This window comes from Zea mays, chromosome 2, assembly GCF_902167145.1.
Source record: "Zea mays cultivar B73 chromosome 2, Zm-B73-REFERENCE-NAM-5.0, whole genome shotgun sequence".
Classification (NCBI taxonomy): Eukaryota; Viridiplantae; Streptophyta; class Magnoliopsida; order Poales; family Poaceae; genus Zea; species Zea mays.
In genome coordinates, this window is record NC_050097.1 from 197,236,813 (window position 1) to 197,259,834 (window position 23,022).

Sequence of the window (23,022 nt, forward strand, 5' to 3'; positions counted from 1 at the left end):
CGGATTGCTCCTCCTCCGACTCCAACAATGAAGGACTCGCCGCCACCGCCTTCAACAAGTCATCCCTCTTCCCCAACGAGAGTCACACTTGCCTCATGGCAAGGGAGAAGAAAGTAAGCACTCATGATACTAGTACTTATGCTTCTTCAAGTGAGGATGAGACTAGTGATGATGATGAGATAGATTACTCATGCTTATTCAAGGGATTAGATAGATCTAAAATTAATAAGATTAATGAGTTGATTGATGCTTTGAATGACAAGAATAGATTACTAGAAAAACAAGAGGATCTTTTATATGAGGAGCATGATAAATTTGTTAGTGCACAAAATTCTCTTACTCTAGAAGTTAAAAGGAATGAAATGCTCTCTAGTGAATTATCTACTTGTCATGAATCCATCTCTAAATTAAAAAGTGTTAATGATGATTTGAATGCTAAGTTAGAAATAGCTAGTAAATCAACATCTTGTGTAGAAATTGTTGAAACTTGCAATAGGTGTAAAGATTTTGACATTGATGCTTGTAGTGAACACCTAGTTTCAATTTCCAAACTTAATGATGAATTGGCTAGTCTTAATGCTCAACTTAAGACTAGCAAGAGTAATTTTGATAAGCTAAAATTTGCAAGGGATGCCTACACAATTGGTAGACACCCCTCAATTAAGGATGGACTTGGCTACAAGAAGGAAGCCAAGAACTTGACAAGCCATAAGGCTTCCATCTCCGCCAAGGAGAAAGGGAAGGCCCCTATGGCTAGTAGTGTGCAAAAGAACCATGCCTTTATGTACTATGATAGGAGACAATCTAGAAATGCTTATAGGAGAGGTAACGCATATGATGCTTTTGATTCTCATGACATGTTTGCTTCTAGTTCTTCTTATGTGCATGATAGAAATGTTAGTAGGAGAAATGTTGTTCATAATATGCCTAGGAGAAATGTTGTTAATGTTCCTAGGAAAGTAATGAATGAACCCTCTACAATTTATCATGCTTTAAATGCTTCCTTTGCTATTTGTAGAAAGGATAGGAAAATAGTTGCTAGGAAATTAGGGGCAAAATGCAAGGGAGACAAAACTTGCATTTGGGTCCCTAAGGATATTTGCACTAACCTTGTAGGACCCAACATGAGTTGGGTACCTAAGACCCAAGCCTAAATTTGCCTTGCAGGTTTATGCATCCGGGGGTTCAAGCTGGATTATCGACAGCGGATGCACAAACCATATGACGGGGGAGAAGAAGATGTTCACCTCCTACGTCAAGAATAAGGATTCCCAAGATTCAATTATATTCGGTGATGGGAATCAAGGCAAGGTAAAAGGGTTAGGTAAAATTGCAATTTCTAATGAGCACTCTATCTCCAATGTGTTTTTAGTTGATCTCTTGGTTACAATTTGCTATCTGTAAGTCAACTATGCAATATGGGATATAATTGTCTTTTTACAAATGTAGATGTGTCTGTCTTTAGAAGAAGTGATGGTTCACTAGCCTTTAAGGGTGTATTAGACGGCAAGCTTTACTTAGTTGATTTTGCAAAAGAAGAGGCCGGTCTAGATGCATGCTTAATTGCTAAGACTAGCATGGGCTGGCTGTGGCATCGCCGCTTAGCACATGTGGGGATGAAGAACCTTCACAAGCTTCTAAAGGGAGAACACGTGATAGGTTTGACTAACGTACAATTCGAAAAAGATAGACCTTGTGCAGCTTGTCAGGCAGGTAAACAGGTGGGAGGAGCGCATCACAGCAAGAATGTGATGACCACATCAAGACCCCTGGAGCTGCTACATATGGACCTCTTCGGACCCGTCGCCTATCTAAGCATAGGAGGAAGTAAGTATGGTTTAGTTATTGTTGATGACTTTTCCCGCTTCACTTGGGTGTTCTTTTTGCAGGATAAGTCTGAAACCCAAGGGACCCTCAAACGCTTCCTCAGTAGAGCTCAAAATGAGTTTGAGCTCAAGGTGAAGAAGATAAGGAGCGACAACGGGTCCGAGTTCAAGAACCTTCAAGTGGAGGAGTTCCTTGAGGAGGAAGGGATCAAGCACGAGTTCTCCGCTCCCTACACACCACAGCAAAATGGTGTGGTAGAGAGGAAGAACAGGACGCTAATCGATATGGCGAGGACGATGCTTGGAGAATTCAAGACCCCCGAGCGTTTTTGGTCGGAAGCCGTGAACACGGCTTGCCACGCCATCAACAGGTTCTACCTTCATCGCCTCCTCAAGAAGACTTCGTATGAGCTACTAACCGGTAACAAACCCAATGTATCTTACTTTCGTGTATTTGGGAGCAGGTGCTACATTCTAGTGAAGAAGGGTAGAAATTCTAAATTTGCTCCCAAAGTTGTAGAAGGGTTTTTGTTAGGTTATGACTCAAATACAAAGGCGTATAGAGTCTTCAACAAATCATCGGGTTTGGTTGAAGTCTCTAGCGACGTTGTATTTGATGAGACTAATGGCTCTCCAAGAGAGCAAGTTGTTGATTGTGATGATGTAGATGAAGAAGATGTTCCGACGGCCGCTATACGAACCATGGCGATTGGAGAAGTGCGGCCACAGGAACAAGATGAACGAGATCAACCTTCTTCCTCAACAACGGTGTATCCCCCAACTCAAGACGATGAACAGGTTCATCAAAAGGAGGCGTGTGATCAAGGGGGAGCACAAGATGATCACGTGATGGAGGAAGAAGCGCAACCGGCACCTCCAACCCAAGTTCGAGCGGTGATTCAAAGGGATCATCCCGTCGACCAAATTTTGGGTGACATTAGCAAGGGAGTAACTACTCGATCTCGATTAGTTAATTTTTGTGAGCATTACTCCTTTGTCTCTTCTATTGAGCCTTTCAGGGTAGAGGAGGCCTTGCTAGATCCGGATTGGGTATTGGCCATGCAGGAGGAACTCAACAACTTCAAGCGCAATGAAGTTTGGACACTGGTGCCTCGTCCCAAGCAAAATGTTGTGGGAACCAAGTGGGTGTTCCGCAACAAACAGGACGAGCACGGAGTGGTGACGAGGAACAAGGCTCGACTTGTGGCAAAAGGTTATGCCCAAGTCGCAGGTTTGGACTTTGAGGAGACGTTTGCTCCTGTGGCTAGGCTAGAATCAATTCGTATCTTGCTAGCATATGCCGCTCACCATTCTTTCAGGTTATACCAAATGGATGTGAAGAGCGCTTTCCTCAATGGGCCAATCAAGGAGGAGGTGTACGTGGAGCAACCCCCTGGCTTCGAGGATGAACGGTACCCCGACCACGTGTGTAAGCTCTCTAAGGCGCTCTATGGACTTAAGCAAGCCCCAAGAGCATGGTATGAATGCCTTAGAGACTTCTTAATTGCTAATGCTTTCAAGGTTGGGAAAGCCGATCCAACTCTTTTTACTAAGACTTGCGACGGTGATCTTTTTGTGTGCCAAATTTATGTCGATGACATAATATTTGGTTCTACTAATAAAAAGTCTTGTGAAGAGTTTAGCAGGGTAATGACACAGAAATTCGAGATGTCGATGATGGGCGAGTTGAACTACTTCCTTGGGTTCCAAGTGAAGCAACTCAAGGACGGCACCTTCATCTCTCAAACGAAGTACACGCAAGACTTGCTGAAGCGGTTTGGGATGAAGGATGCCAAGCCCGCAAAGACGCCGATGGGAACCGACGGACACACCGACCTCAACAAAGGAGGTAAGTCCGTTGATCAAAAAGCATATCGGTCCATGATAGGTTCTTTGCTTTATTTATGTGCTAGTAGACCGGATATTATGCTTAGCGTATGCATGTGTGCTAGATTTCAATCTGATCCTAAGGAGTGTCACTTAGTGGCTGTGAAGCGAATTCTTCGATATTTAGTTGCTACGCCTTGCTTCGGGATCTGGTATCCAAAGGGGTCTAACTTTGACTTGATTGGGTACTCAGATTCCGACTATGCTGGATGTAAGGTCGATAGGAAGAGTACATCGGGGACGTGCCAATTCTTAGGAAGGTCCCTGGTGTCATGGAACTCTAAGAAACAAACCTCCGTTGCCCTATCCACCGCTGAGGCCGAGTATGTTGCCGCAGGACAGTGTTGCGCGCAACTACTTTGGATGAGGCAAACCCTCAGGGACTTTGGCTACAATCTAAGCAAAATCCCACTCCTATGTGATAATGAGAGTGCCATCCGCATGGCTGAAAATCCTGTTGAACACAGCCGCACAAAGCACATTGACATCCGGCATCACTTTTTGAGAGACCACCAGCAAAAGGGAGATATCGAAGTGTTTCATGTTAGCACCGAGAACCAGCTAGCCGATATCTTTACCAAGCCTCTAGATGAGAAGACCTTTTGCAGGTTGCGTAGTGAGCTAAATGTCTTAGATTCGCGGAACTTGGATTGATTTATAGCATACATGTGTTTATGCCTTTGATCATATTCCTTATGCATTTTGTTGCTTATCTATGGTGATCAAGTTGTACAAACACTCCCCGGACCTCACAAGTCCGTTGCAAAGTGATGCACATGTTTAGGGGGAGATGTGTTACAACTTGACCCTTTGAGACTAACCATGTGCTTGAGTTTGCTTGTTCTAGTCTCCAAGGAGGTTTGAAAGGGAAAAGGTGGACTTGGACCATGAAAGACTTCCACTGCACTCCGATGAGAGGGTAACTTATTCCAAGTTCATCTCATGTCCTCTTATTGCCTTTGTATTCTTATTGAAGAATTTGGTGAGGCAATGGGGTTCTAGGGCCAAGATTAATCCCGTTTTGGTGCTTGATGCCAAAGGGGGAGAAAATAAAGGCCAAAGTAATAAATGGATCAGCTACCACTTGAGAGATTTTGAAAATAGTAGAATAGAGCTTTTGGTTTGTCAAAACTCTTTTATTGTCTCTCTTGTCAAAAAGTTGGATTCTTGTGGGAAGAAAATGTTGATTATGGGAAAAAGGGGAGTTTTTGAAATCTTTGATCAATTTCCTTTGGAATGACTCTCTTTATGCTTCAACATGTGTGTTTGACTTAGAGATAGAGATTTGAGTTTGATTTGCAAATACAAACCAAGTGGTGGCAAAGGATGATCCATATATGCCAAAATTGAATCAAAATAAGTTTGAGTTTTATTTGAAATGATATTGCACTTGTTCTAGTTGCTTTATGTTGTGTTGGCATAAATCACCAAAAAGGGGGAGATTGAAAGGGAAATGTGCCCTTGGGCCATTTCTAAGTATTTTGGTGATTGAGTGCCAACACAAGTGCTTAAATGTGAATTTATGCTCATGGATGGACAAAGTGCAAATCAAGAATAAAGGTATGTTTCTAAGCCTTAGTACATTGGTTTTGTGTACTAATATACTTGTCTAAGTGTTAGAAACAGAAATAAGAAGAGAAGAAAAGAGGTGAAAAAGGCTTGGCTGTGTACAGCCAAGACTCAGCTCAGTCTGGCACACCGGACTGTCCGGTGGTGCACCGGACAGTGTCCGGTGCGCCAGGCTGACTCAGCGTGAAGTGGCCGCTCTCGGGAAATTCGCCGACAGCGTACGGCTAAAATTCACCGGACTGTCCGGTGTGCACCGGACTGTCCGGTGAGCCAACGGTCGGTCGGGCCAACGGTCGGCCGCGGAATCTGCGCGCGACACGTGGCTGAGCCAACGGTCGGAAGGGGGCACCGGACTGTCCGGTGTGCACCGGACATGTCCGGTGTGCACCGGACATGTCCGGTGCGCCAACGGCTCCCAGATCTGCAACGGTCGGCCGCGCCATTTTAGGAAGGAAATCGGGCACCGGACAGTGTCCGGTGTGCACCGGACTGTCCGGTGCGCCAGTCGACAGAAGGCAAGATCAGCCTTCCAGATTTGCTCTCAACGGCTCCTAGCTGCCTTGGGGCTATAAAAGGGACCCCTAGGCGCATGGAGGAGAACACCAAGCATTCCTACAACATTCCTAAGCACCAAGACATCGTTTCCGCGCATTTGGTTCATTGTGATAGCATCTAGAGCTCTTGTTGAGTTGTGAACTCATTGAGTTGTGTTGCGAGCTCTTGTTGCGACTTGTGTGCGTGCTGTTGCTCTGATTTTGAGTCTTGTGTGCGTTGCTAGTTCCTCCCTTACTCTGTATTTCTTTGTGAATCTCAAGTGTAAGGGCGAGAGGCTCCAAGTTGTGGAGATTCCTCGCAAACGGGATATTGAAAGGCAAAGCAAAACACCGTGGTATTCAAGTTGGTCTTTGGACCGCTTGAGAGGGGTTGATTGCAACCCTCGTCCGTTGGGACGCCACAACGTGGAGTAGGCAAGCGTTGGTCTTGGCCGAACCACGGGATAAACCACTGTGTCATCTCTGTGTTTGATCTCTTGTGGTATTGTGTTTTGTTGAGACTCCTCTCTAGCCACTTGGCGATTATTGTGCTAACACTTAACAAGTTTTTGTGGCGATAAGTTTAAGTTTCACAGGATCACCTATTCACCCCCCCTCTAGGTGCTCTCAAGGGGGAGGGATGAGGGGATTAGTGGGAGGATGAGAGGATTAGTGGGAGATTAGCATGGATTTGTCTTATATGAGTGTAATTAGCTTGTAGAGCTCACCGTATGACACCGGAGGCATACGTATACGTATGAGCATGAGAAAAGTTATGGAGAAAATATTTGTAGGGACTTGAAAAATGATTCTGAAGGTATTTCTCAGGAAGAAAATACTTGGACATATATCGGTGGAATATTTGGGCAGTATTTCTGAAAGAGTTTGAGGGTGATCACTGGGGAAATATTTTGAGGAGGATTTTAGAGAGAATATAGACCACTATATTTTATTTGCTGATATCAACTTGCAAACAAACATTTTGAAATGAAATTTGAAATTCATTTTGAATTTAGAGCGAGTTTGAGAAAATTTCAAGATTTGAATTTTTGGGATGCTACATTAGGCTTTGAGTTCGCCTGCGCGGAAGAAGTCATCGATGGTTTGGTGGTGAGGGCCGCCTGAATGGCCACTCGGAAGCATTCTGCGGCGCCTTGGAAGTCAGCGCGCACGGTGATGATCCCTTGTGGTCCTGGAATCTTCAATATCATGTATGTATAGTGCGGAATGGCCATGAATTTCGCCAATCCTGGCCTGCCGATGATAGTGTTGTATCCGCAGTCGAAGCTTGCTACCTCGAACCTTATGAACTCGGTTATGTAGTTTTCCGGAGTTCCGAAGGTGACCGACATGTAGATGTGTCCGAGTGGGTATTCTCCTTCGGTCGGCACAATGCTAAAGAAAGGAGTGTCTGACTCGTGGAGCTCTTTGAGTGCAACTCCCAAGCCTTGGAGTGTCCGAGGAAGGTGACGTTGATACTGCTTCCCCCGTCCACTAACACCTTCTTTACCCTGCTCTCTCGAATCACCGGATCGACGAGGAGCGGGTATTTGCCCGGGTGATCAAAGTTGAGCCACTGATCCGCCCGAGTGAAGGTGATCGGGTGTTCGGACCATTGATACGGGGCGGGAGGACCGGTGGCCGCCACTAGTATCTGACGGTCGTTGAGCTTCTGCTGCCTCTTGCTTTCTTGCGACCCATGTCCGCCGAAGATGACATCGACTTCTCCGTCGACGCGCGGGAATGCTCCGCCTCCTCCCCTTCCTACTATTGAGGTTGTCGAGGTTCTTCGGGTCCTCCTCGTGGTGGGGGAGGTGGTAGAGGTTGGAAGGGTCGGTCGTTCCCGACGGAGTGCTTGAAGTCTCTGCAGTTTCGGAGGGTGTGGTGCATGTCCTTATGGTACGGACACTGGGCGTCGAGGATGTCGTTCAATGTACGTTCGCCTCCGCGGGGTGCTCCTCGGGCGCGAGAGGCGGGTGGTCCGGCGGTGTGGACTTCTTCGCGAGGCCTCTTCTCCCAACGCTTGTCGGGTTGTTGGTTCGCGTCGTGTCGTGGTGCCGGCGGTGCAGGCTTTGCTCCTCCGATGAGGTCCTGAGCTCGTTCGTCGGCGGTGATGTAGAGGTCCGCTTCCCTAAATAGTTGCTCGGAGGTAGTCGGCGCCTTTTGCAGTATGGCTCGGACGAAGGCCGAGTCATTAGATCCCCGGTAGAAGTCCTCGATCACTGCTGCTTCCGCAACCTCGGGGATATGATTTCTCATGGTCCGAAACCTTTTGAGGTATGACCGGAGAGTCTCATCCCCTCGGCGCCTAATGGATTTGAGGTCCCATGGATGCGCTGGCTTGTCGGAGAGGGATTGGAAGTTGGCGATAAAACACCGACTGAAGTCGCTCCAATCGTTGATGCAGTGTCGGGGCAGGTGACGTAGCCATTGCAGCGCATCTTGCCCAAGGACGATGGGCAGATATGCAGTCATCACATCTTCAGTTGCCCCAGCAGCCTGGGCAGCAGTGGTGTAGACAGCCAACCAGCCTCCCGGGTCCTGCTTGGGCTCGTACTTGTCGACGTTGGAGACCTTGAAGTTATGGGGCCACTAAATGGCCCTGAGACGTGGAGTAAGCACCGATACTCCACACGTATCCTCCTGTCGACGATTGTGGTGTCGGTCTCGAGGAGGGGAGTTGTCGATGTGCTGCCTCGACCGTCCCCGGGTCGTGTCGCCAGTTGAAGCTGTTGCCGACTCAACCCTGGTGGCCTGACTTCGTGCTGGGATGCCATGATCCCGATCATACTCTTCTCGACGCCGAATCTCGTTCTCATGTCGTCATTCGCGCGAAGCATTGATGGAGCTCCATGCGTCCCGCCGACTATTGATGACGTGTCGTAAATCGCTCGGAGGATGAGCGAGAGGTAGAAGGTGGTTGGCTGCCTGAGTAAGCAGCCGCCGATAGCCCTCGGCGTCTAGAGTCTGGGGGAGGCCATCGACTATCCAAGCCAACACTCCACCAACCTCGCTCGGTGTGTTCATGGCTCGGGCGAAGTCGAGGTTCAGATTTCGTTCGAAGAGAGGATTCTCTCAACGTTGTCTCGCCTCCTGCTCAGCTTGCTCTTGAGCTTGTCGTCGATCACATCGGCGGGAATTCCTTCTCTCCCTGAAGACTCGTTCATCTGGAGTTTCTCCCACCTCCGAGATCTCATCTCGTGACACAGGCTGCGCCGGATCTCGTTCTCCGGCTTCATGATGTCGTCGGGCGTTACGGCGTCGGTTCCTTCGTCGACGAGCTTCCCGCTGAGGAGGTTCTTCCCCAGGCATAGTTGGATTGTCGTCGGAGATGGGGGATGATTCCACTCTCCCACCGATAAAGAGGACGTCAGGGTAGAACGGAGTTGTCGCGACGGTAAGCTTCTTTCTGTTCTCCTTTGAGGGCGAATGCACCAGAAGGGCAGCTTGATGGGTCCTTGTTTCTTTTTTCCTCGTAATCCGTGTCCACTCTTCTGTGGATGAGTTGGACAATGGGGTTCCTCGGGTGAATGAATTTTCCGCTCCTGGTTTGCAGGTGGTAATCTTTGCTCGGAGCGCTGGAGGTTGCGGTATTTCCGGCTTTGCTCTGGCTTTCCCGAAGGTTATCGAGGAAGGTTTTCTTTCCGGCAGATCCGCTATGCGATGTAGAGTTCCTTCTTCATCTCCACGGATGAAATGGTTCCGAAGCAGAACACGGATCTAGGGCGGAGAGCAATCTTGTGCTAGAAAGTGACGGCCATTGAGCTAGCTTGGATCAGTGACACACCCCTTACCTGGCGCGCCAGCTGTCGGTGTTTTGGGTCCGGCCGCGTACCCGGGGTTGCCCCTCGAGGTACTTTTTAGAGTAGGACGGTGTTACTGACTGTAGCTCGATGGTTCGTGCTAGATGCACGAGAGACAGTGGGCAATTTTATAAAGGTTCGGGCCGCTTAGAGAGGCATAACACCCTACTTCCTGATGTGGATCTTTTATGTGGTAGGTTACAGGGGAGTTCTCTAGTATGAGGGATACTAGAGAGTTGAGTAGACGACTAATCAGTGAGTTGTCTTTGAGGGGGTGCCCCCTAGGCCTTATATACTCGACCGTGGGGCGCTACATGCAGATATGATAACAACGTGTGCCTAAGTAATAGTGAACCGACTGAGCCTATCTTACTATAATTCTGCCGACTTATCGTCATTCAGTTTCGACGCCTGAGGGCGCAGCGCGGGAAAATCGGGTCACTGCTGTGGATAATGCTTAAATCCATTGGGTCACCTGGGCTCGAGTTGATCCAATCTTGCGTCGATCCACTCTGCCAGACATTCCTCCCCAGACCCACGAAGGGATGGCCTTGCGAAATAATGGGCCCAAGACCTTTCGCGAGGTCTTCTAGCCTTCTAGTGGACCCGAAGGATATCTGTCCTCCACAATGACGGACTCGAAAGTTTTCTCGGGTGCACATGAGTGAGGACAAAGTGCGCACAAAAGACCCGTGTTGGTCTGTGGGGACAATATATGATCATAGAGAGCTGCCAGCAGTGAGTACCGTCGGTACGAGATTGGACGGGTGTTATAAGTTTACGGGGCCTATCCTCGCATTGCTCGGCACGGAGTTTGCGGGGACTTATCCTCATGACATGCTTCGAGGTTACAGTGGGCAGAGGAAGGTGTGTGGCCCGCGAGGCGGTTTCTGCGTGTGGTGTGTGAGAGTTCGTTTCAGAGGTGCGGGGAAGCACGACGACGTACGATGGTCACTGGAGGAGGATGACACACGAAAACCATGATACACAAAACTTTCTTATTATATTAGTAGAGAAGAGTTTATATGAGTGCGGATTAATTCTAAAGAAATGTAAGTTTTTTTTTCTGAAAAATATTGATATGGAACAACAGATAAAACTGATACTAATATAGTAGAAATAGAGACAAGACTACTGTTGCTAGTCTTACGGCCTCTAAAGTTTTTTGAGCCTTGGCCTAAATAAAGCACCACGAGTCTAGTCCGGTCGGCCCAATTCCCACTAGCATGGAGGCACAGAGACTTCGGTTCGCGTTTCTCTCCCCGTGCCCCGCCTTCCTCGGCTCCTCCTCCCTCCCTCCGACCACGACCTCTCACTCCCGCGTCGAACTCGCCGTCCTCTTCTCCCTCCCCATCTTGGCCGGTTCTGGCCGTCTATCCCTCTCTCCCTTTTCCACGCCCAGGCCAACGCCAAAAAAAACTGCAGCGCGCGCTAAGCGAGCCGCGCGAGGAAGCACTCGCAGGCAACGACCGGCTTGCCGATCGGCGGGGCGCCACCGATTGCCATGGAGCCGGACGACGAGGCGCTGAAGGTGGCGCGCGGCCCGCCGCACCAGCGCCGCGGGATCTCCTACAGCCAGCCACTGACGCGGGACGCCGCGTCCGCGCGCCGCGCCGCGCTGCGCAAGCACAGCCTCGACGACGAGCACATTCTGCCTGCCTCCCACTCCCTCAACTACCCGCTCCACCACGATCCCTCGGGCATGGTGCCCATGGTCTACCACCCTCCGCTCCCGCCCCACCAGCACCACCCCAGCGCTTCCTACTCCTCCAATACCCGACGCTCGGCCGGCGGCCTCAGCGAGGGCTCCATGACGCTCGAGCGCGCCATGTCAGAGTACGGCGGTGGCCATGGCTCCCTCCCGGAGTTCGTCGGCGCGGGGGGCGGCAAGGGCATCTTCCGTGTGCCGCTTCGCGCCGCCATGCACCCGGGCCGTCCGCCCCCGCTTGAGGTACGGCCCCACCCGCTCCGCGAGACGCAGGCGGGCTCCTTCCTCCGCTCGCTAGCCGCCGAGCCGCAGCGCCGCCAGCTCTGGGCCGGGGCCGAGTCCGGGATTAGGGTGTGGTCGCTCGACGAGGTTTTCGCCGAGTGGGGCGCCGGCGCGCGCCGCGGCGACGAGGAGAGTGCGCCCTTCCGCGAGGGCATGCCCGCGCCGCCCGCGCTGTGCGTCGTCGTAGACAGGGCCAACCGCCTGCTGTGGACAGGGCATAAGGACGGGAGGATCCGATCGTGGCGCATGGACCTCGACGCGGCCGCCACGGCTCCTGCGCCCCCGGCCGCTGGTGCCGGCGACGGCGGCGGGAGCGTTGGAGGGAGTAGTCACGGCGGGGCAAGCAATAATGCGCCAGTGTTCAGGGAAGCCCTCACGTGGCAGGCCTATGGCCGGACGCCCGTGCTCTCCATGGTCGTCACTTCGTATGGTCAGCATGCCATTTACCATCCTCATTGCAATGCAAATGCATTTCTGTTGCCACAAACTCACAATTGCGTTGCATCCGCACATTGACATCACTGCATGTGAACTACAAATTAAAAATTTCTGACGAAAATAGTATGTGTTGCTGAATCTAATAACAGGTGAGATATGGTCGGGTTCCGAGGGTGGAATGATAAAGGTGTGGCCTTACGATGCCATTGCCAAGTCCCTGTCATTGTCACCAGAAGAGAAACATATGGCGGCTTTGTTGGTTGAGAGAGCCTACATCGACCTGAGGAACCATTGCACAGTTGGTAATGTTTGCTCATTGCCCGCTTCTGATGTTAAGTACATGCTAGCGGATCATTCCCGGGCGAAAGTTTGGACCGTGACTAGCATGACATTTGCACTCTGGTATGCCTCACATACACAGATGAAAGTTGCTATTTTTTTGAAAGATCTGGAACAGATGAAATGTGTTAATTAGATCACTGTTCTCCCCAGCACATAGTAGGTACTTTAACATGCCAATTCTACTGAACAACTTGCTACAGGGATGCTCGTACAAGGGAGTTGCTGAAAGTATTTGGGATGGATGGCCAAGTTGACTCAGCAAAGCTAGAGACACCTGTCATGCCAGAGCAACCTATGGAGGAAGAGATCAATCCTAATCCTAAAGCAAAACCTTCGAAGAAGGACAAGTCACAAGGTTCTTTGAACTTCTTCCAAAAATCTAGGAATGCTTTAATAGGAGCAGCCGATGCGGTGCGCAGGGTTGCAACAAAGGGGACATTTGTCGAAGATAACCGCAGAACAGGAGCGGTGGCTCAAGCAATGGATGGAACAATCTGGTCAGGATGCACGAATGGCGCCATTATTCTGTGGGATGGAAATGGGAATAGAGTGCAAGAATTCCATCATCATACTTCTTCTGTGCAGTGCATAAAGGCACTTGGAGAAAGGGTGTGGGTGGGATATGCCAGTGGCATGATTCAAGTCATGGATGCTGAAGGTAACTTTATTGCAGGATGGACTGGACATAGCTGTCCAGTTATAAGGATGGCAATTGGTGGTTCTTACATTTACACACTGGCTCATCATGGTGGTATTCGGGGATGGCCACTAACTTCTCCGGGACCCCTTGACGATATTATCCGAACTGAATTGTCTAACAAAGAGCTGTCATACACTAGAATGGAGAAGATAAACATAATGGTAGGGAGTTGGAATGTAGCACAAGGGAAAGCATCTGCTGAGTCACTAAGATCATGGTTGGGTAGTGTAGCATCTGATGTTGGGTTGGTTGTTGTTGGATTACAAGAGGTTGAGATGGGTGCAGGGTTTCTTGCCATTTCTGCTGCAAAAGAAACAGTAAGATGCCTTACCATCTGGTGTTTTTTTGGGGTTCAATTTAGTTAGTCATGCATTGCTAGCTTGCTGCTTAACGAAGATATAACTATTTGCTATGTTGTTCCATCTTAATTTTTCCTAATAGGACAGACCCAGTGTTGGCGGCTCCCACATGAGTGGGGGTCTAGGGAAGGAATAAACCGAGGCAAGCTTTATCCCCTGCATTTTGCAGAGAAGCTGCATTGAACCTCATAACTTTTGGCTCAGTGGAAAGGTTTCTCACCACTGCGCCAGGCCTGTCCTTAATTTTTCCTAGTAACCATAATTTTATTACAGATCAATCATCAATACTGAAACATAGTTTTCACCTCAGTGTTTCCTGTAATTTAACTGCAGTTTAGATACTTTCTGTTGTGTTTTCAAATTTGATAATTGTTGAGGTAGATGTGACTAGCATTTATTTGTTTTTGGTGAAATAGCTGCCGGGCTGTTGAATAGATACATAAGGATTTTTTTACAGGAATTAACAGATTTGATCCTCTTTGACCTTTGTGTTGTAATTCACCAATCAGTAGTGTTACATTGGCTTGTCATTGCAGTGCTATCCGTTAAGTTCTCTGAATCACCATTTGATTGAATGTTTCTTTTTCATGGTTTCAGGTAGGGCTTGAGGGCAGCGCGAATGGGCAATGGTGGATAGACAATATTGGCAAAGCGCTTGATGAGGGAACATCATTCCACCGAGTTGGTTCTAGGCAGTTGGCTGCATTGCTTATTGCTGCATGGTATTAGCTTGTTGTGAATTAGTTTCTTAGAATTAAACTACAAATCTGTTATCACATGATGATAAGTTGTTCAATTAACTGTTTGTTTAATTACCTTTCTCATGTGATATGCATGACATGGAAAATATTAACTTTTCAAGGGCAAGAAAGAGCCTAAAACCATATGTTGGAGATGTTGAAGCTGCTGCAGTGCCGTGTGGTCTTGGACGTGCTATTGGCAATAAGGTACATGATAAAATAGGATTACACGCTTTCATCCCCCCCCCCCCTGAGTTTTCATTTTGTAATGGTATGATCTTATGTCCTTTTGGGGATATCTGTATGTCTTATGTTGGACGAAATTTTAAAGATGATCACATAAGCAAGGTTTACAGAAAGAAGAATTTTCGTGTACTGTTTAATTCTAAGTTTTATATTTTGTTTCATGTTCAAGGCATGGTCCTCCTTTCTTTTGTTTGTGCGGTGACAATTAATTCTACTGCAGGGTGGCGTAGGATTGAGAATAAGGGTATATGATCGTAAAATGTGTTTTGTGAGTAATCACTTTGCTGCACATCTGGAAGCTGTGAGCAGACGCAATGCTGACTTTGACCACATTTATCGGACAATGGCTTTCAACAAACCTCATGGATCGACAGGTTCATGTTTCACATTTTTTTGAAGCTCCTGTTTTTCTTGGCAGAAACTGTAGGTGTTACAAATACTGTTTTCATACTGAAAAATGTTTACATAACCCATATTTTTCTGTGGTGCAGCTTCTGCTACATCTGTCCAATTGCACAGAACAGTGAATGTATGTGTTATCTGACCTTGAAATTATCAATAGAAACTATCATATTATTACTGATGCCCAAATGTTGTGGTGATGCCAGGTCAATGGAAATCAGGTTGAAGAAGTGAGGCCTGACCTAGCAGAAGCTGATATGATTGTATTTCTTGGTGATTTCAACTACCGTCTTTATGGTATCACATATGATGAAGCAAGGGACATGGTTTCACAAAGAAGCTTCGATTGGCTAAGAGAGAAGGATCAGCTTCGAGCAGAAATGAAAGCTGGAAAGGTATTCCAAGGAATGCGTGAAGGTATAATCAAATTTCCTCCAACATACAAATTTCAAAAGCACCAACCAGGTCTTGGAGGTATGTATATGTTGCTGCTTCAAACCTTTTGATCTTTTCTCTCTGTTCAACTAGTTATGTAGTTTTCCCCTGACTAACGTAGTAAGTTTTGTTTCTTGCTTTGCATCACAGAGCTGAAAATTGTTTGTCAACTGCCATGTAGGTTATGATTCGGGTGAGAAGAAGCGGATACCTGCTTGGTGCGATAGGGTACTATATCGTGATAGCCGTTCTGTATCAGTAGCTGAATGCTCGTTAGAGTGCCCTGTAGTTGCTTCAATCACATCGTGAGATACTATCACACTTCCTTTTCCCCCTTTCAGATGATCGGTAATTCCTTTGATCCATACTGATTGATTTTCCTTTGATAGGTATGTGGCATGCATGGATGTCACAGAGAGTGACCATAAACCTGTGAGGTGTACATTCAGTGTTGATATTGCTAGAGTTGACGAGTTAATAAGAAGGCAAGAGTATGGAGAAATAATTGAATCGAATGGAAAAGTACGCTCTTTGTTCCATGATGCTTGTTTTGTTCCAGACACTACAGTTAGCATAAGCGAAATCACACTGGAAAATCAAGAGAATATTGTATTCCAAATTACGAATAAATGCGAAACAAGCAAAGCAGCTTTCGAGATCCTATGTGACGGGCAGTCAACCAAGAAGGAGGATGGAACTAAATCAGAGCTTCTTCCTAGGGCATCCTTTGGCTTCCCACTTTGGCTCGAGGTAATAACTATTGCAAACTCTTGTTTTTAAGCTCTAGTCTAGATTATGAAAGGCAACAGCTACAGCCTATGATATGTACTGATATGGTAAAAATATTACTACAATATAATACCCAAGTGACTGAATATGACACCGAACTATCGAAGCACCTTCTTTCTGATATCTATTTTTTCTGTCTCACAGGTCCAACCAGCCGTCGGTCTGATAAAACCAGGTGAAACGGTGGAAATTACACTACATCATGAAGATTTTTACACGCAGGAAGAATTCGTAGACGGAATACCACAGAACTGGTGGTGCGAAGACACCAGGGACAAGGAAGCTGTTCTCAGAATAAATATAACAGGCAGCAGCTCAACCGAAACCAAGACGCACACCATCAACGTCCAACATCGCTGCCCACCATCATCGGCGCCACCGCCGATGATGAACCAACCGGTAGCCACCGTGCCTCCGAGCAATGTCCTTGCCAGCGAGGGGCACTCGAAGCGCTCCTCCAAGAAGAGCCAGTCCAAGCACCGGGAACAGCAACAACAGCAGCAGGATTACCCGCAGTTTGGGAGCTCGGAGGTACATGACCTGTGCCGCATGCGGTGCCCTTGAGACCTGTACAAGCTACTCCTACATCACTTCAAAGGAGTATGGATACTGAAGTTGTGTCTATGAGGTGGGAATTACGAGTTTTAGGTTTCTCACATCGAATCCAAGTCCCGGAGGGCCCCGCAGAAGGGAGAGAGAAGCCTGGGAGAGGAGTTGCTCCGGCTCTGTACATATGCTTCACTCGATCAGCTGCCTCTCATGTAGCCCAAGCAAAGAGTCTAGAGTCCTGAGATGACAGTGCTAATAACTTGTTGTTTTATTCTTGTTCCTTGTTAAGGGCTGTTGTCTAGATAGTTGAAGCCAAGGATATTTGAACAATGCTTGATGTAATATGTTCCATAGAATTACCTTAGGTTTGTTCTCTCTTCACGCAGCAGTTCTAATGATCTTGTACTTCTTGACTGTTGCCATTCTTAATAAGAAACCGTCCAGTCATTTGATAATGCTTATTATTAGCTGTCTTTTTGGCTTTGGTACTGTGTTACCGAGCCTTGGACCTTCTCCCCTCTCACCATGGCCGTATTATATGACTTGTTTGGAGGCAACAGGATTGAGTAGGCAAAAAATCCTCATTCTATCCAATTTTGAGCCACTCCAAACAAAAATATGTAATGACTACGTTCTATTTATCAAACGCAGAATAGAACGACTCTATTCTTAAAAAATGGAATGGAGCCGCTCTATTCTAATTGTTCTATTTATCAAACGCAGAATAGAACGACTCTATTCTTAAAAAATGGAATGGAGCCGCTCTATTCTAATTGACTCACCAATCAAATACACCATTAGCCCATCAATCCCCTCTAATCCTCTTTCAATACATACATTAAGGGCTGAACAAGATAGCTAAATCAACATAAATCATGTCACGTATACAACCGATGCCAATTCTCATGAACAATTCAATATATATGGTGATGAGTTTTTTAAAAAAAATGAAATTTAATAAACCCTAAACCAATAAAAGGCGCATGACACATTTGAAAATCGAATTAAAATTTTGAAAGTACCACCTCCAAATCCTTCCGTATCAGTGTATGGTTCATATGCCTTGAAATCGTGTAAATTCTAGACAAACGAAATTCTGCAATTTAGACATTAACTCCAAAATCAAATTTTGGACAAATGATGCGCATACATACAAAAGGTGTCCATTAAATGAAAATACCCCCGCCGTCCACAAATATATGATACTGTTGTCTTTTTTAAAAAAAAACTATGACCACTCATTTTATTCAAAAAATAATGGATTATTATTTATTTTTCTGTGATTTGTTTTATCACTTAAGATATTTTGTGTTTGCCTTAAAATTTTATATTTTTGAATAAATATTTTGAATATCACGAGTGATTAAAGTTTAAAAAAAATCAACAGTGATATATTTATGAACAGAGCTAGTATCATTTAACAATTTTTATACCTACCTTTCGCTTACGGTTACCGATGTTTCACTGCAGACCGCAGTTCTGCTGGGCGCTTGCAACATGCTGGTGCCTCTGCTTTTATAGATGAGCAAACGGGCCGCCCGGCCCGGCACGGCACGACTAGGCCCACGGGCCGACCGGGCCGGGCCTGCACAGTCCTGCATGCCTGGCCAGAGGCCCAGGCACGGCCCTTCGGGCCGTTTTTCGGGCCGTGCCAGCCCGAAAAGCCCAGGCCCAAAAGTGGATCGGGCCAGCCCGAAGCCCGGTGATAGAAAAATCATAATTCAACACAGATTAGGAGTGCTATCGACACCGAAGAAGGCAGCAGCATCATCTCCCATGTCATCGACGTCATCGGGAAGCTGCCCTAACTCAACGAGCTCCTCGTTGATGGTTCTAGGGTACCGACTGTTGTCGTCGTCGTCATCCATAACCGACTTCTATCTCGGCACCTGTTGGGGACTTGTTCTCAATGCTATGAATTAAGAACAAGGCAACATAAAATGTTAAATATTAATGCCCTTCGTCCGCTGAAGCATTATCTCCCTCAATGATTTAATGAACTTCGGACGAAGGCCATGAGTAGAATAACACGAAGGTTACACCTTCATGATCAGGATTACAAAATAATATGAAATAAAATTTAAAACATGAAACATTAAAGAAAGATGTATCAGAAATAGATAACATTATTCACATATTTTATTATATGAACCTAACTATCAAAACCTAATGTTTAGGTACATTTAAACCTTCACCTTGGCAGAAAATAATAATTCCCGAGCAATGTGTTTGCAATTACAGGATCCCGTGAATAGTAAAGGAATACTGTTCACTATTTATAGGCACAGGACACAGCCTGTAAAGAATTACAATCATACCCCTTATAAAAGTTTACAACAATGACTCAGACCCTTATGGACTAAAAGGTCATTCCATCTTTAAGTCGGTTCGATCCTCCATCTTCGGATACACTATAACACCGAAGCTTCATGAGTGGTAGCTTCGGCATCACGTATAAGCAGCTTTTGCCGAAGCTGTTTCTCCTTGCAGGACCTTCGGCGATGAAGCATGGTCCCAACAGTAGCCCCTTCGCGGTGCTAGATTGTTTTTCGTAACGAGCTTGATCCGTGAAAAAAGTCTTGTCGGGGACCATAATTAGGGGTACCCCCAAGACTTCTAATCTCAGCTGGTAACCCCCATCAGCACAAAGTTGCAAAGGCCTGATGGGTGCGATTAAGTCAAGGCTCGGTCCACTCAAGGGACACGTGTTAGAAATATGCCCTAGAGATAATCATAGAGATGAGCATATTTCTTTGTATCCATGATATATATATATATTGCTTAATTGAATATCCATGGAAGGCACCTTGTATTGATTAGCAATTATGTGAATTGTTTGTGAGATTCTTTACTTATATGGTTATTCTAAATGATGTCCCTAGTCAGAGTCGATGACTAGCACATGTATTAGTTGATGACTACATTTCACAAGTCATGAACATGGAGATGTTAAATTAATAATGTGGGCGCATGTATGACATGAGGCTGGACCGACCCAACGTGAGATATTGTAATATAGTTCTCTTCTTGCAACATGAATACTGTATCCTTAGACCTGAGATTGTCGCATGTTCTCAAGATGTGAATTGACTTACTTAGGGACTATCAAACGCTATCCCGTAACTGGGTAGTTATAAAGGTAGTTTTGGGTTTGTCAGGAAGCATGCTATGAGGCATGGTCAGTCAAGATGGAATTTGTCCCTCTCTTTGTGAGAGAGATATCTCTGGGCCCCTCGAGTGATTGGATCAAGAAATGCATGGCCGTGCTAGGGTTAAGAGTTAACCATTGAAAGGATTCCAATTCACAGTATCGAGAAAGAGAGGTCAGCTTAGAGCCAGACCAAATATCGTGAGACAAAGGGAACAGCATGTACTTAATGTCGCAATGGTTCGTCTGATATGATCTTTACGTACACATAGGAGTTGACATGTCTTGCTAGAGGCCGCTGTCAATTATTGGGCCAAGTAAGAGTACTCGGGCTATGTCTATTTGTACGTGAACCTATAGGGTCACACACTTAAGGGGAAGGAAGCCTAATTCGGATTAGATCCGAAATTAGACTGGGCTTTAGGGTTAATGATGGGCCTCGGCGTCAGAAGCCCACCATAACGCCTATATATTGAGGGGCGGGGGCGCGGTTAAGAATGACCTAATTTCGCCACCAGCGAACCAACAGCCGCCGCCCACCTCTCGCCCTCGCCAAGCCGCCGTCGCGAACCTAGCAGTTCGGTACGCGACGCTTCCTCCCTGTACGTGTGGATACCTCGGAGGTGCTACATCTGGAGCACTTGGGCGAACCGTGCGAGGACGTGAAGGACGCCGGCGACTGCACGGCACTGCTCGACGCGTTCGTCTACATCGAGACGTCTTCCGCTGCTCTGCGCGTCTAGTGGTAATTCCATGACCTATAACCGCAGTAGTTCTTGGTATTATGGGGATGAAAATTTTTTGTTTTGCGCTAGCGTAGCCTCCCCGTAATCCTACAACACGATCTCGCCTCACCCGAGCCCAGCCTCGGGCAAAAGGCAGCCGACCCCGGAGGATTCACGTCTCGCCCGAGGGCCCCCTCAAGCAACGGACACACCTTCGGCTCGCCCGAGGCCCAGTCTTCGCCAAGAAGCAACCTTGGCCAGATCGCCACACCGACCGACCGCATCGTAGAAGCATTTAATGCAAGGATGGCCTGACACCTTATCCTGACGCGCGCCCTCCAGTCGACAGAGTCGAAGTGACCGCAGTCACTTCGCCGCTCCACTGACCGGCCTGACGAGAGGACAGCGCCGCCTGCACCGCTCCGACTGCTGTGCCACTCGACAGAGTGAGGCTGACAGCAGCCAAGTCCAGCTTCGGGCGCCATAGGAAGCTCCGCCTTGCCCGACCCCAGGGCTCGGCCCCCGTCTCGGCCTCGGACGACGAACTCCGCCTCGCCCGACCCAGGGCTCGGACTCAGCCTCGGCTCCGGAAGACGACGAACTCCGCCTCGCCCGACCCCAGGGCTCGGACTCGGCCTCGGCCCCGGAAGACAACGAACTCCGCCTCGCCCGACCCCAGGGCTCGGACTCGGCCTCGGCTCCGGAAGACGACGAACTCCGCCTCGCCCGACCCCAGGGCTCGGACTCAGCCGACGGCCTCTGCCTCGCCCGACTCGGGGCTCGGACTCGACCTCGACCTTGGAAGACAGACTCGACCTCGACCTCGAAGGAGCCTCCGCCTCGCCCGACCCAGGGCTCGGACCGACCACGTCACAGGGGGGGGGCATCATTACCCTACCCCTAGCTAGCTCAGGCTACGGGGAACAAGACCGGCGCCCCATCTGGCTCGCCCCGGTAAACAAGTAATGATGGCGCCCCGCGTGCTCCATGACGACGACGGCTCTCAGCCCCTTACAGAAGCAAGGAGACGTCAGCAAGGACTCGACAACCCCGACAGCTGTCCTTCCGCAAGGCTCCAGCGCTCCTCCGACGGCCACAACATCTCATGAACAGGGTGCCAAAACCTCTCCGGCTGCCACGACGGCATGTACTTAGGGCGCTAGCTCCTCTCTGCTAGACACGTTAGCACATTGCTACACTCCCCATTGTACACCTGGACCCTCTCCTTACGCCTATAAAAGGAAGGTCCAGGGCTCTCTTACGGAAGGTTGGTCGCGCGGGGAGGACGGGACGACGCGTGCAGGCCTCTCGCTCCCTCCCACGCGGACGCTTGTAACCCCCTACTGCAAGCGCACCCGACCTGGGCGCGGGACAACACGAAGGCCGCGGGTTTCCCCTTTACGCCTGTCTCCATCCGGTTTCCCCCCTTCGCGCTCCGTCTCGCGCCGACCCATCTGGGCTGGGGCACGCAGCGACAGTTTACTCGTCGGTCCAAGAACCCCCCGGTGTCGAAACGCCGACAGTTGGCGCGCCAGGTAGGGGCCTGCTGCGTGTTGACGAACAGCTTCCCGTCAAGATCCAGATGGGTAGTCTCCAGCAACCTTTCCAGCCCAGGACGGTGCTTCGTTTTGGGAGTCTTGAGTTCATGTCCCTCGACGGCAGCTACGACATGATACTCCTTCCTCCGTCGCGCGACAGCGACAATGGCGGCCGACAACCTGCCCGCCGGCGGCGGAATCAACGACGCCTTCCCCACGTGGCGGAAGAGCAACATTCGGGTTTGTCCCGTCGCCTCCCCCGCCGACGGAGGAGGAGGCGGGGCAACCAAGGCCAAGCAGGAGGCGGCACCTCGTCGGCTGTCGAGCGAGTCGACGGCGCCGGCGCCCCAACGGGGGACACGTCGGGCATCGACCTCGCGTCTGAGATGAAGACGAGCGTCGTTTCCCCGCAACACGCCAACTCCAAGCGGACGGACGACGCCAGCACGCTCGCAAAGGGCTTGCTGGGCGTCACCGTCGTACCCGAGACGACGGTGCAGTCTGCCCCTAACGCGACTTCGTCACCGCCCGTCGACCAGGAGGTACCGACCGATTCCCATCTCGTGCCTTTTGGATTCAGCCTCGACCCACCTAGCGACTTCGCTTCGGCGGAAGCCTTCATAGAGGCATGTCCAAACCCTCCGGGGTACGGTGTGCAGTCACTCTGGGACTGGCTGACAGCCGTCTCGACCTACGGGCCCTCGGGTTCCGAGGAAGATGACAAGCCTGACTTTTGTTGGGATTTCTCCGGACTTGGTAACCCCAGTGCCATGCGGGACTTCATGACCGCATGCGACTACTGTCTTTCCGATTGTTCCGACGGTAGCCGCAGCTTCGACGTTGAGGACTGCGGCCCAAGTCGTGAATGTTTCCACGTCGATCTAGGGGGTCCCGGCGAAGGCAACCATCTTGGTATACCGGAAAACGGTGATCCCCCTAGCCCTGCGCCTCGCGTTGACATCCTTTGGGAGCTAGCTGTGGTCCCAGTCCCTGCGGGGGGTCA

General features: G+C 48.7%; 1 protein-coding gene across 1 annotated transcript; it reads left to right on the top strand.

Moving 5' to 3' along the window:
- The first annotated feature begins 10,840 nt into the window (after nt 1-10,840).
- On the top strand, nt 10,841-17,069 carry LOC103647560 (type I inositol polyphosphate 5-phosphatase 13). The gene is made up of 11 exons (XM_008672079.3): nt 10,841-12,038; nt 12,196-12,448; nt 12,589-13,405; nt 14,045-14,169; nt 14,310-14,394; nt 14,654-14,807; nt 14,925-14,962; nt 15,042-15,309; nt 15,452-15,575; nt 15,660-16,020; nt 16,204-17,069. The coding sequence occupies exons 1-11, from the start codon at nt 11,123-11,125 to the stop codon at nt 16,621-16,623; spliced, it is 3,561 nt and encodes a 1,186-aa protein (XP_008670301.1). The 5' UTR covers nt 10,841-11,122; the 3' UTR covers nt 16,624-17,069.
- The last annotated feature ends 5,953 nt before the right edge of the window (nt 17,070-23,022 follow it).